The following is a 12,667-nucleotide window of genomic DNA, read 5'->3' as shown; positions in this document are numbered from 1 at the left end:
GCCCATCCATCTAGCAGCAGCACAGGAGGACAGTGACAGTCTCCCGCTTCTCCTCGAGGCTGGCTTGGATGCCAAAGCCCTCACGGACGGTGGTGATTCATGTGCCGACCTGGCGGTTGAGGCCGACAACCATGATGGACTGAGGGTCCTTCTCGCTGCCCACGCCTCTCACTGGGACCTCTGCGAGCTCACCACGGCCTACTGGAGGGCGGCCAAGCGCGGCTGCAGGGAGTGTCTGGCCATCCTGGTCGGCCAGAGCCCTGTACTGGCGGGCCTGTCCTCGCCCGAGGGTCTGAACGGGTTTGAGGTGTATCTGGAACGCGAACGACCCTCGTACGAACCGCCGTCGTACCTGTTGAGCCTTCTCGATCTCGGTTTCGACCCGTTCCGGCGTCCTGGGCAGGCCCAGGCGTCCGCGTTTGAACTGGGCGTCATCTCCCGGCGTCATGCAAACACTGCCTTTGTACCACAGTGCCTCCGGCGGCTTCCAGACACTCTCACCTCGTCCGCACTCGGCTTCCGAGAGCTGCGGATAGTAACGGAATTCGACGACAAGGACAGCTGGACCGCCGTGGAACCATTGCTGGATATCGTCGAGGACGCAACCGATTCAGACGGGTGGAACATCGACCACTTCCTCTACCAGTCCCATCCCCGCCAGGGGTTTGCTCGCTGGCGTGAGACAGCCGTCAACATGGCGACCCGGCTGCCTACCGCGCTCACACGGCCTACCTTCTGGCGAGGACAGGATTCAGCAGTAGAAGATCGCCTGCAGCTTCATGAAAGTGGCACGGAAGCCACGATGGGGAGTAAGCACCCCACCCAACCCTAAACCCTAAATCCTAAACCCTAACCCTAGGGTTGGCAATCTTGTTCTCAACTCTTTTGATTCTAACCCACGGCTGTGTTGCAGGTTCCCCGGGCAAATCGGATGAGGAAGTTCTCCCTCTGCGAGCGAATCACCCCTTTCCACCCCGCGATAGAGGGCTCGCCTATTTCGAGGTCTCGGTGCAGAAAACGGACGAATCGACTTCGGAATTGCCGTTTCTTGCAGTCGGCTTCGTGGGGGAATTCACCAACAATACGGCCTCCCAGCCGGGGTGGAATGTGTGGTGTGTGGGCTATCACGGAGACGACGGAGCCATCTATGAGGAAAGATCGTCCAATGCGACATCCACGGGGAAAACATTCGACTTCGACTGCACCGTCGGCTGCGGCATCGACTATCAGAAGGGGGAATACTTTTTCACATTGAATGGGGGCATTGTCTGTAGGTGTTTCTCGGGGTTTAGGGCTAGGGTTTAGGACTGGGTATGGGTTAACTGTTCATGATGCAGTCTCCAGAGCGTCCAACGTCATCTTCCGCAAGCTGTACCCTTGTCTTGGTCATCGTGCGGCATCCGTCAAGCTCATCGTGAACTTTGGAGCAAGTGACTTTGCCTGGCAGGGAGCCAAGAAGCTGGTTCAGCCGATAGACTCCCTGAGTATGCGTCCGCCAGTCCCGCGTCGACGCCTTTCCACAGCCCATTCTCTCCTGGAAAACAACAGGAGCCGCCAGAGCACCAGGAGAGAGAGCTCGATGTGGGAGCAGTCGAGTCCTGAAAGAGCAGACTCTCCAGCCATGGGGGACAGAGATCGCACCCGGCGAAGGGGGGCGGTCATGTTCCAGGAACCGCCGCCGATCAACCCGCGCGATGATTCAGAGTTGGAGTATGAAGACATCAGTCATCAGATCACTCTTCGGCGGGCCCAATCGCGTACTAGAGAAATGTCAAGAACATGATGTACTTGCCGTCTAATCCATATCTTCACTGCTTCCAACATGGAATTAATACATGATCATAATACCCTAATTTGAGCCTATTTCGACGATATATTATATGATAAATACTTGGGAGTAAGAGGTTAACTGATTATATTAGAGCTAAACTACCCATTAAAATAAAGATATTAATTACATGAATATATTAGTGTTGTAGACTAAAATTTAATATTCCTATCCTCAAGCTAACTTACTAAAGTATGGCTATACAGCTCACTATTTGCTATACCTCCCAAGGTAGTCATCTCTAGGCAACCACCTTGCCGTCACTGTCATAATATCTAGAGAGGAATATCATTAGTATATAAATGTTAGTATATAAAGTATAATTTGCTATACAATGCTCAACTTCAACCCTAATACTAATAATATCATTAAATATAAGCTATTAAACAATATATGGCACACAGATAATGATTGATAATAGTAAAAAAGTTTATATTATAGGTTATAGAGAAGATGTCTCCTAATCCTTAAATTGAATATCAACTCTACTAATTCAATTTCACTTTTCTCACTCCTTCACTAGGTGCTTTGGGCAGTGAAAGCAAGATATGTTGTTTCTGATCTGCAGCCTGCGATGGCTGGATCCCCATCTCAGATCCGTTTAATAGGGCCGGATCTGAAGCTGAGACTGTAGCCAATGGTTTCCTGGAGGGCGACAGGAACATGCGGGCTATAATCTGTAGGAGAAACAGCAGCACAGGGGACTCCATCACCCAGTTCAGGACCTCATTCGGGTCTGTCTCTGGTGATATCTCTGCCACGTCCGTCCTGCTCGACTGTTCCTCCAGAACCTCTACCCGCTCACTTGCGCCTGTTGTAGGTACTGGGCGTGGTGCGTCTCGGGAATATAAATGGATAGCAGCAGTCAGTGCCGCAGGAGAATCCATTGCCACAGACTGTGATGGCACATCCAGCGACCCCAGTGAATCGGCAGCCTCTTCCGGCTCTGCCGGCGATGATGTCTGGTCAATATCCAGCAGACGGAAGGCCATGTGCCGGCTGTTCTCCTGTTGCATTGCGGTAGGCAAGTCAACGACCACCCGATCGAGCCGCTGAGTGAATTGCGTCGTCCCCCGGACATCGACGAGTGTGACCGAGGGCTTCTCCCTGGCAAAACGGAGCTTGCTGAGCCGGTGTTTCACCCGATCGCTCGGCCGGTACAGCTCCCCATTGATATTGATCGACATGTAGAAGGGCCTGCGCGCGTACTCAAAGGCAAACCCTGTCTGGAACTCGGGCCGCAGACACGGGCCGGTCTCCAGGTGGTTCTCCGTCAGCTCCCACTTCAGCGTGCGATAGTAACACCCGTCCGGCCCGTTACCGCCGTCATCTTGCCCGGAACCGGGCCTCACCCGGCCTGTGAACGTCCACCGGCCGGTATCGGTTGACCGCCGCTCCCGGTCGACTCCAACGCCGCCGCCCCCATTCCCGAGCACGGTCAGGTTCGGCGTGAGGTGATACGTCTTGGTGGACTCGACGCGTGTGTCGTCGCCCACGAGGCACTGCGGCCCGTAGTGCTCAGTGACCAGCAGGTGGCTGTCTCTGTTGTCGCCCGGGCCGGCCCCGGGGTGTCGCGGCGGTGCTGCCAAATTACTCGCAGACAGGGTGACCAGCACTGTCGCCCGGCGCAGCTTGCAGTCTACGGGCTGGTCGAAGGTGAGGTCCATGTACAGGATGCCGGCCGGTGTCTCGGTCGCGTTGAGAGTCCCCCATTGTGCCTGCGACATGCGCAGCTTGCAGTCCACGCGCACCTTGCCCAGACGTCGTTCTCCTAGACTGGCAATGGACGCCGCCTGGTCCAGGGAATGATAGCGACGGCCGTATTGACGAGAGAAGCGTGGATTATTTGTCATTGTGGGTATAGAGAGCAGATTTTGATCCAGGAGATGCGGGGTCTTCCCTTCTTTTTGAACAGAAAAAAAAGAAAAAAAAAGACCAAGGGAGTCAGCAAGGATTGTAAGGAATGATAGGCGCAAACCCTGTCTTGGTTGCGTTGTCCAGCGCAGTTGAGTCAGCCTTGCGGGCTGTGCAAGAGGTGAGCGCTCACAGGCATCTACTAAAGCATTTCCCCGAGTCAGAGATACCAAGAGTACTCTGTACCTCCTTTCATCACTCCAACTAACAACATGTGTCCTCGCAGATATATAGATGGTGGTAGCGTCAGTCGAGACCATCGGGCGGGCGGATTTGAGCGATATCTGACTCCTGAAAGACCCTCTCCCCGGTCGCAGAGAGAAATCGTTGTTGTCGACATAAATAACGACAGGCAGCAACGAGAGTCCGCCACGCTGAATGATCGACAGCTAGCAGAGCGTGGCAGGGAAGACACTCGAAGAAACGAGAATGAAGGCATCCCGTCGTTGGGACCAGAGCCATTTCTGAACGGTGTCGAGGGGGTTCTGAGCCCCGAGGGAATAAACGATTTGACCTACCATCTCGAATGCACCATTGGGCTGGATCTTTCGGCAGCCCTCGAAGAGCTCGCGCGTTTTCGGCAGATGGGCCATTTTCACGCCGCAGAGCAGTATATCCAGGACACGCTGGCTGGTCATCTTGACCATCCGGTTGTCTTGCTGGAACACGCCGATCTGCTGCTGGAACAGGGGGGCTACCGGGGCTTCAAGGAGCTGCAGCTGGCTTCCATCATCGGACCGCTCGAACGGGTGGGATTCTTTGAACCACAGGAGGTAGAAGGAGGAGACGAAAGTCGGATGGAAAGGGCTTGTCTCGAGCTTATGGCTGTTCGCGCCGCGCTGGCGCGTAGCTCGCATTTTTTGGATCGCATCTTGAACGTCGAGCACCACGATGGAATCAAGTATCTGCAGAGGCGACACGCAAGGGAGAACGTCCCCTGGACGTCCATCGAGGTGAGTCCATGGCATATAGTACCCTGATGATCGCTAACGGCGGTCTAGATCCTCTTCATTAGAGATTGGCTGTGTATCGTGGCATACGGAAGATCAGAATCGTCCTTGTTTCGGCGTATACCGTTCCAAGACCTTTGCAAGGACTGGCAAGGCCTGTACAAGTCTCTGCAGACAGACCGGCGTATCTGGGAATTTGATTCCCTGTTCTTCGCCCTCGCAAACCTGATGGGACTCGACGGGGCATGGAAACAAATGCTGCCTCCTACAACAAACCTCGCCACCAAAGCTGGGGTTGATCGCTTCCTTTGGGACTGGGAGACGGGCGACGGCGAGGATGATGAATCAACTTGCCTGGCACTGCTGGCCATCTGTACCAAGATGTCTTCCGGTCTTGTTCGGCATGCTCAAAGTGACAGGGATCTGGCTGCAGCCCGGATCTGGCTGCAAAGCGGCCAGCAGTTCGCAGAACGCATCCATCAGAGCCACCCGGCTTGTGTGCCATCAAGACCCTTTTTGCGCTGGATTCTCGCACAGGAGCACCTGGCCAGTGTCATGGCAAGGCAAGCTGCCGCTCAAGAAGGTCGGGAAGCCTCAACCGGCCTCATCGACGGGGACAATATAGTTGGCCTGGACATCTACGTCCCTGACAGCATGGAAAGGGAGGCACCTCCCCGTCCAAGACCCATCCACGTAACTCCCGACAACCGCCCGCTACTCACTACCGCATTACAGACAGCACGCCAACTAGGCGACTACGAGATCGAGGCACAGTGCCTGATCGAACTGATTCGCCGTGCAGAGGAACCCGAGGAGCTCTGCACGCAGCTTCACCACCTGCACGAGCAGACACGCGGGGATTTGATCTCTGCCCGCTACGTCCAGCTGTATAGATATCGACTCTGCACTGACAATACCGCACGTCGGGATCTCTGCGAAAGCATCAGAGGCCCGAGGTCTTCCGACGCGACGCTTCGTCATCCACCGGCCTTGCGAATGTATGAACTTCGAGTCAAGAGCGCTCTGTGGATGGCCCTGGGGAAGTATCCCGCAGAGGCCAAGGACTGTGCGAATGCAGCAAGGGACCTGGAACCTTTTGCCCCGCGCTATCAACCGGGATATATCAGCCAACTGAGGGGGTTTAATCACCAGGACGATAGCGACGACGATGATGATAACCCCCATTGGAACTCTCCTAGGAGCCTGGTAGTGCCGCCGAGTCGGATAATACACAGACGTCCTGTACGTTCCCATTACAATGAAGAAGCATCATCAAGTGCAAATGATACCGATGATTCGTCCGTGTTGCCCAGCTCAAGCAGGGAAAAAGCAGTCATAAGAGATGTCAAAACCTGGGTCGATCAATCCCAGAATGCACGCACATCTGGGAAACACATGGAGCTTTTGAAGACGCACCCCCGTCTACAGCCGGTAGACAGGCAGAATCCTCAACAAACTAACCTGCAAAGCCCTGAGATAGTGGATCTAGATGAGCCAGTGCACCCAGTTGATTTGCGCCCCCCTGAGAAGAAAGACAATGCTTTGGAGGCTCCGGCTGAAGGGGGGGAAACCCCGGTACTGGGCAAGGGCAAAGGGAAATCCAAGGATCCAAACACTCCCCAAGTGACAGTTGAGGAAACCCCGGATGAGAGTCCGGAGAAGTTATAGGATGATATACTACCTTTTCAAGGCACTGCTAAGATGATTCTATACTTGAATTCCTAAACCTGTCGCTTATGTATAATGCTATGATATTAAGAATGGGGATCTTTAGGTAATCAGTAAGCTAGAATAATAGGATTAAAGGTCTAATATTATAGAGGCCGCCTTATTGGTTTAATCTACCAATACTATCTGATTAGTAACAAATGTCTTATGTTATGGCTCACGTCATCACTTTGGTAACCCACAGAGCATGTCTATCTATAGTTATAGCCAGCCCCCACTATTTATATGAAGAATGTCTGGCACTTTTTTCATCTTCTTTCTTTGTTTATAACTAATCTTGTCATCCCATCTATATTAGACTTCTGTATATTACATAGTAAGGATCTCCAACACCATGCACCTCATTCTCACTGGCGCCACTGGGCTTGTCGGCTCCTCTGTGCTGGACGCCATGCTGCATAACCCGCAAATTTCCAAAATTTCCATCCTGAGTCGGCGCAAAGTCGACATGGCGGACGCAGCAGCCGATCCCCGCGTCGAGGTTATCAATCACCAGGACTTCAATGTGTACAAGTCTGAGCTGTTGGAGAAACTGGCAGATGCAGATGGGTGTGTCTGGGCTTTAGGGATTAGTCAGGCCAAAGTGACAAAGAGGTATCTCATCTTTTGCGTTTAATAACAGTTATAGAGGATAAAAACTAAACCTGCTCATAACAGTGAATATGTGACTATCACTAAAGACTATGCACTCGCAGCAGCCAACGCCTTTTTGACACTGAGACAAGGCAGGAAGCCCTTCCGTTTTATCTATGTCTCTGGCGAAGGCGCCACGCAAACCCCCGGCTGGACATCTGTGTTATTCGCCCGAGTCAAGGGGGAGACAGAGACAGCACTGGGAGAGCTATCTGCAAAACATCCAGACAAGCTCCGTGCGGACAGTGTACGGCCTGCAGCAGTGGATGCATCTGCTCATACTTCAATCAAGCCATACATTCCTTATCCGGGAGCAATGATGCATGGGCTCGGACTGCTGCTGCTTCCTCTGATCCGCTGGGGTTGGAAGAGTGGCCACTCGCCCACGCAGCCGCTGGGAATCTTTCTCACTGATATGGCAATGGGGAAATATGATCAGCAGATTCAAGGGCGGGGGGCTTTTCGACTTGGGGGAGGGTGGGTGGTGGAGAATGTAGGCATGCGCAGGATGTTAGGTTTGTAATTTAATAGTATATTCTTGACTATTAGGGTTTTACTGAAGTGTGATATTGAGCTTAATAACTAGTATGTGTAAATAAAGAACACTTCAGAATTACAGAGGTCCTATATATCTATGTATATTATCTAAGGTTGATAGGAAATATAAGTGCCCAGACTACAGCTTCACCTAATTAAATTCAAGTTCCTGCCTATCATTCAAACGATAATCAAGGGTCTTCAGCTAGGAAGTGATATTCAACGGCCCCGGGGTATAGTCATCCACAAAGTCGCTGCGGTCGTCGTATTCCGCCGGGCTCAAGCGCCTGAGATAGCCGTTGTTGACCAGATCGATGACTCGGGACGGCATCACGAACTGTGTGCCCATACCCGGTTGCTCATACCAGGGTGCAATCGGTCCGATCTGAACTGGAATTGCTTTCGTGATCTGATAGACGTGATAATTGTACGGATACCGTCCATCAGAGGTATCCAGGTTCTGCGGGGGCAGGGATCGCTCAATGTACGGCGCCCCCAGCGGGGACATGAACGTGCCGAACTCAGAGCCGAACCGGTCCAGTTTCTGCCCCACGGGGAGCGTCGTGTTTCCCAGGATAGGCTTCCCCGCGGGCGTCGTGCTGAGTACGAACCCGTTCTCCGGCGGCTGCGAGTAATTGCCATCCGCAGCAGTCCATTTGGACAGGAACTCGTATGGACACAGGTTGCCAAACCGGGCGTACGTCTGCAGCTCCGTTGACAGTGGGAAGTCACTCGGGGTGCTGACAGGGCCCAGACGCCGGTCCCCGCAGATGTATGAGGCGTCGGTGAAATTGATGCCAATGCATGGATCAGAGGCACATCGCGCGGGGTAGAGTGGCTGGCAGAAGAATCAGTCTGGCTTGTGCTTTGTACAAGGGACTAAAATACATACAGAGTCCTGGGTAAGATGCGACGCCTGGCACCAAGCAACGGTGACCAAGATACAGAGGGTGGTGATAGTATTCATACCGATATTTCCAATAAGATAGATACATGGACAGATGATTCTTGATGCTTATCATTAAATACTCCAGTTTGTTTATCTCTGACCTTTCAGGAATGTAATCTGATTTCAAGTAATAATACCTCAACTACATAGAAACGCCACATCATTCCTTTTTAGTTGTACAACTTAGTATCCTGTTGATGAATACAAATGAATAATATTCATACTAAGAGAAAGATAATTAAACCCTGACTTAGGATTGATAGGATAGGATAATTGTAGTTATGACCACTATTCCTAGATTGGATTGTTCAGACACCTTTTTGGTCTAGTGGTACCCATTTTTTCTAATCCTTACTCTCTATTATGCAGAAATATCAATTATTGGCGCACCCCACTATAGTTATACAACGACCATTCCTCTTTAGGATCGGTCTATATTTAATCTAAGCCCTCTATAATACTTTATGCCCTCTTTCTTCTAATGATCAAGGTAAGCATCTAACTAGCTATTAATTAAAAAGCATATATACTGATTCCTAGGCTAGTTCCTCTATCAATTCTATGTTGATCCCTGTGTCGATTCTGGCGTCGCTTCCTAGGTGATGTCTTTATTAATTCTTATATTGATCCCTGTGTTCATCCCTGTGTTGATCCCTGCGTTGATTCATATTGATTCCTAGGTGATCCCTATATTGATTCCTGGACGATTCCTTGGCGAATCCCTAGGTAATTTCTAGGTGATTTTAGATTGTTTCAAGGTAATTCTAGATAGTATTAGTAATTGCGAATATAGGGCTGCAGGTCTGACTTCAGTATTATTGCGGAGACCGTAGGTCCAGCGCAGTTTTAGTCTGTAGAGCTCTACTTTGCAATATTTTATATACTCCTACAAGAACAATACTCATAATTAACATACTTTATAATTATAGCCCCCATGGCGAGTTTACAGACTCATAAAGAATAAGGTTCTATGGAGTGCAATCAAGAGTGAAGTTTATTTAGAGCATACTTATATATGACTTTTGGTCTACAGAGATTATCCATTAAACGGCGCAAACTTGGACATCTTCCGCAGGCGCTTACCATAAATCATAAAGAGGAAGGGAACAGGAACCGCCAGTGTGGCAATACCACCCAATACAGACATAGCCGACCCAACACCCAGTCTGCGAAACATGGGCTGTGAAAAGAGCGGGAAGGCAGCAGCAAGCACGCTGCGTAAGAACGTGGCCGAGGCCGTGGCCGAGGCGGCGTACGGCCCATACGTGTCGACGAGGAAGTTGATGCACTGGCCAAAGACAATGCAGAAGCCGCAGCCAAAGACAACCGCCGCGACAATTGGCGATGCCGGCGATATAGGGGGCGAGGCCGTCCAGCCGAACCAGAACAGGCCGCCTGCAAAGAAGAATCCGCCCACCGCCATGGGCATCAGACGGGCCTCGGGGACGGGCCGGCCGCCGCCGCTGTCAAACTTGCGGATGTAGTACGGCTGGCCGACGCAGATGATGAACAGGGAGGACAGCAGGACTCCGACAAAGAGGCCCAGGAAGGGCAGCGTCGAGTCGACGGGCGCCCAGCCGCGGATCTCCTCGAAGACGATGGGGAAGACCTCGAGGGTGAGGTAGAGCAGCGCGTAGGTGAAGGCAGCGTAGAGGGAAATCACAGTGACCATCGGTTCGCTCACGAGCATCACGAGGGGCCTCGCAAGATGCTTGGTGAGAATACTGCGCGCGTCCAGTTGCAGGTGCTCGTGCGGGTGGTAGAGCTGGCTATTGCCTGTCTCCTTGCGCAGCCGGGCGGCCCTGCGCTGCAGCAAGACAGGCGCGTACATTTCGGGCAGGCAGAAGAAAGTCAAGACAACAATGGCAAAGACGACTATGGCCTCGATATACTCAGTCCAGCGCCATCCCAGCCGTGGGTTTGTGAGCAGCGCCGCCCCGATGATCGGCCCCATTGTTGGACCCCCCACGACGCAGACGGCGTACGAGGTGCTGGCGATGCCGCGTGCCCGCATGTGGAAGATATCCCCAAGGGCCGCCGAGACATTGCTCACTGGCGCAGAGCCAAAGAGGCCGGCAAAGTACCGGGTTACCAGCAATGCAGCAGGGCTGGTGCTGGTGGCAGAACCGATGCTGAACACGCCCAGCAGGAACACGGCCGGCAGCATCGACCACCGGCGGCCCCAGACCTCAGAGATGGGCGCCCAGCAGAGAGGACCGAGGGCGAAGCCGAGGCTAGTATATGTCAGCAAGATAGAGTCCTCAACCGATGGATGAGAGGGCCGAACATGTAGAGTGACACCGAGAGGATGCTGACTTCGGCGCTGATGCCCATATCTTGGGCGATGGTCGACTCTGCCGGCGAGATGATGGACGAGCCCAGACTGGCGCTCAGCGCCAGCAGGCCCAGCTGGAGCGTGATCCAGCATTTGTAGGGCGTGGAGAAGTTGCGCGGGTTCTCGGGATCGTCCGTCTTCCAGTCGACCAGGTTCGGGTCGTCCTGTGGTGCTGCAGCTTTCTCCATGCTGATGGATGAGCGAAATGCCTTTTCTATGCAATAGTGGCCATGAGAGATACTTTTTGTCAGCAGCTTCGGATCTCGGCACAGGTTCATCACGAGGTGTGAAATGGAACAGGATTAGCTCATAGCGAATGGATGGTGGCAACTGCTTTCATTGGCCGATAATTATTATTATGTGGTATTCCGCTAATTATGCTCAAACATCTTGTAGATAAAATCATCTACCATGGGGGGTAGAATTTAGCTGCAATATTTTAACCCTAACCCTAAGATCTTGATGCAACTGGCGGTGGTGGAAAGTGTAAATGCTCTGTAACTTAATATTGACTATCTTGCCAAATTGAACTTTCCATCTTTGCCTCTTAGAACAGTCCTGTCTCATCCCTGTAATCGATATTTGATGGCTATATGCAATCACCCTGAAAAAATATCATCAACTGGATAATATGTAAGTAGATACCTATACAAAAAGTGAGAAAGCTTCATTACACTCACATTTAGCCGCTTTCAAGGCCCCCTTGTTGGATTCCCTTCATATACTCCAGCATCACCTAGAATTTCATCCAGTTGATACCGCGGGGAATCAACATGCCATCTAACATAACTATAGATAAATCTTCTCATGATTTTCTTTATCTTTGCTGAACACCCATACTCCTCCATCCTCTGAATGTCTCTCTTTGACAAGTTGATGTACTGTTGCAATGCCTCGGCTCGCGAAACACCGCTGCTTTGACTATATAGTATAAACGCACTGGCAGGTTCATCACCAACAATACTTTCCTTATAGTAGGAAAGAACATCATTCGCATCGTTGGCATAGTCCACCATCATCCGGATCACGGGCATATTCTCTTTGGGCAAGATGCCATATTCACGAGGAAACAGCGCTAGCACAAAGAATAGCCCAAATCCTGAATCATCTCGTTGGTCTCGAAGAGAGTCGACTGGGAGTCCCTTTGATTGAGTCAAAAACCGCTGCTCTGCAAATGTACTGGCAATGAAAGCAAATGTCGCTTTCACCATCATCATATACGTATAATCATTGTAGTATTCCCTGAGCTGCAAAAGAATCGAAAATAGCCCTTGAAATCGGTCATCAGAAGGTGGTTCTCTGCTAACGAACTGCCGCACTGCCGCACTGCCTCGCTATACAAATCGGTTTCTTCAGGGTGGACCTCATCCACAGAAATAGCATATGCTGTCATATGGGAGCAAAGGAGACGTGTATCATATGGTAAATAACGAAAGATATAACTCGCATAGTGCCGGCCATATTGAGCCTAACGCTCGTCCACAGGCGTCGCCGCCAGAGGCAATGATTCATCAGAGGAATATTCTCCTTGATCATCACTATCCAAGACATTTAGGATAAATTCTTTTAAAGACTTTTCTGAATCATGTTCCATAATAAAGAAAAAGGATTAGTGATTATATACAAAGATATCTCACTTAAGAGTGAAAGAATATCTATGGATAATGGCTTATTCTTATACCCTCTTCATGATATTGTCATCTGCCTTTTGCCACAGGAAAGGTCTCACAACTATAATTAGTTTCCTATAATGACAACACTTCATAACATATCTAGTAATCTATATGACTCCT

At 51.1% G+C, this 12,667-nt stretch overlaps 7 protein-coding genes across 7 annotated transcripts; 3 read left to right on the top strand and 4 right to left on the bottom strand.

The window, feature by feature from the left end:
• The first annotated feature begins 1,099 nt into the window (after window positions 1-1,099).
• Window positions 1,100-1,858, top strand: ASPZODRAFT_1668009 (hypothetical protein). Its single transcript, XM_022726787.1, has one exon. It carries the CDS (start codon window positions 1,256-1,258, stop codon window positions 1,781-1,783), a length of 528 nt encoding a protein of 175 aa, XP_022576614.1. The 5' UTR covers window positions 1,100-1,255; the 3' UTR covers window positions 1,784-1,858.
• Window positions 1,859-2,288: 430 nt separating this feature from the next.
• Window positions 2,289-3,725, bottom strand: ASPZODRAFT_137492 (hypothetical protein). The gene has a single exon (XM_022724341.1). The coding sequence runs from the start codon at window positions 3,679-3,681 to the stop codon at window positions 2,317-2,319; it is 1,365 nt and encodes a 454-aa protein (XP_022576613.1). The 5' UTR covers window positions 3,682-3,725; the 3' UTR covers window positions 2,289-2,316.
• Window positions 3,726-3,954: 229 nt separating this feature from the next.
• On the top strand, window positions 3,955-6,360 carry ASPZODRAFT_20789 (hypothetical protein; the record flags this gene model as incomplete). The annotated part of the gene is made up of 2 exons (XM_022727673.1): window positions 3,955-4,695; window positions 4,744-6,360. 2 exons carry the CDS (start codon window positions 3,955-3,957, stop codon window positions 6,358-6,360), a joined length of 2,358 nt encoding a protein of 785 aa, XP_022576612.1.
• Window positions 6,361-6,656: 296 nt separating this feature from the next.
• ASPZODRAFT_126086 (hypothetical protein) lies at window positions 6,657-7,650 on the top strand. The gene is made up of 2 exons (XM_022721460.1): window positions 6,657-7,014; window positions 7,078-7,650. The coding sequence occupies exons 1-2, from the start codon at window positions 6,755-6,757 to the stop codon at window positions 7,574-7,576; spliced, it is 759 nt and encodes a 252-aa protein (XP_022576611.1). The 5' UTR covers window positions 6,657-6,754; the 3' UTR covers window positions 7,577-7,650.
• Window positions 7,651-7,795: 145 nt separating this feature from the next.
• On the bottom strand, window positions 7,796-8,557 carry ASPZODRAFT_20787 (hypothetical protein; the record flags this gene model as incomplete). Its single annotated transcript, XM_022727672.1, has 2 exons — window positions 7,796-8,428; window positions 8,483-8,557. 2 exons carry the CDS (start codon window positions 8,555-8,557, stop codon window positions 7,796-7,798), a joined length of 708 nt encoding a protein of 235 aa, XP_022576610.1.
• Window positions 8,558-9,467: 910 nt separating this feature from the next.
• ASPZODRAFT_137488 (hypothetical protein) lies at window positions 9,468-10,830 on the bottom strand. Its single transcript, XM_022724340.1, has one exon. The coding sequence runs from the start codon at window positions 10,704-10,706 to the stop codon at window positions 9,576-9,578; it is 1,131 nt and encodes a 376-aa protein (XP_022576609.1). The 5' UTR covers window positions 10,707-10,830; the 3' UTR covers window positions 9,468-9,575.
• Window positions 10,831-11,566: 736 nt separating this feature from the next.
• Window positions 11,567-12,468, bottom strand: ASPZODRAFT_147766 (hypothetical protein; the record flags this gene model as incomplete). The annotated part of the gene is made up of 3 exons (XM_022725295.1): window positions 11,567-12,144; window positions 12,186-12,260; window positions 12,348-12,468. The coding sequence occupies 3 exons, from the start codon at window positions 12,466-12,468 to the stop codon at window positions 11,567-11,569; spliced, it is 774 nt and encodes a 257-aa protein (XP_022576608.1).
• Between the last annotated feature and the right edge of the window lie 199 nt (window positions 12,469-12,667).

This window comes from Penicilliopsis zonata (assembly GCF_001890105.1).
Source record: "Penicilliopsis zonata CBS 506.65 unplaced genomic scaffold ASPZOscaffold_40, whole genome shotgun sequence".
In the NCBI taxonomy this organism is placed as follows: domain Eukaryota; kingdom Fungi; phylum Ascomycota; class Eurotiomycetes; order Eurotiales; family Aspergillaceae; genus Penicilliopsis; species Penicilliopsis zonata.
The sequence above is the reverse complement of the archived record's forward strand: the minus strand, read 5'-3'. Positions and strand labels throughout refer to the sequence as shown.

Excerpts from the sequence above, each read along its gene's own strand:
- ASPZODRAFT_1668009 (XM_022726787.1), top strand. The coding sequence starts at position 1,256 with ATGGGGGCATTGTCTGTAGGTGTTTCTCGGGGTTTAGGGCTAGGGTTT.
- ASPZODRAFT_137492 (XM_022724341.1), bottom strand. The coding sequence starts at position 3,681 with ATGACAAATAATCCACGCTTCTCTCGTCAATACGGCCGTCGCTATCAT.
- ASPZODRAFT_126086 (XM_022721460.1), top strand. The coding sequence starts at position 6,755 with ATGCACCTCATTCTCACTGGCGCCACTGGGCTTGTCGGCTCCTCTGTG. Across the intron at positions 7,015-7,077 it reads CAGGCCAAAGTGACAAAGAG|TGAATATGTGACTATCACTA; the intron begins GTATCTCATCTT and ends TGCTCATAACAG.
- ASPZODRAFT_137488 (XM_022724340.1), bottom strand. The coding sequence starts at position 10,706 with ATGCTGCCGGCCGTGTTCCTGCTGGGCGTGTTCAGCATCGGTTCTGCC.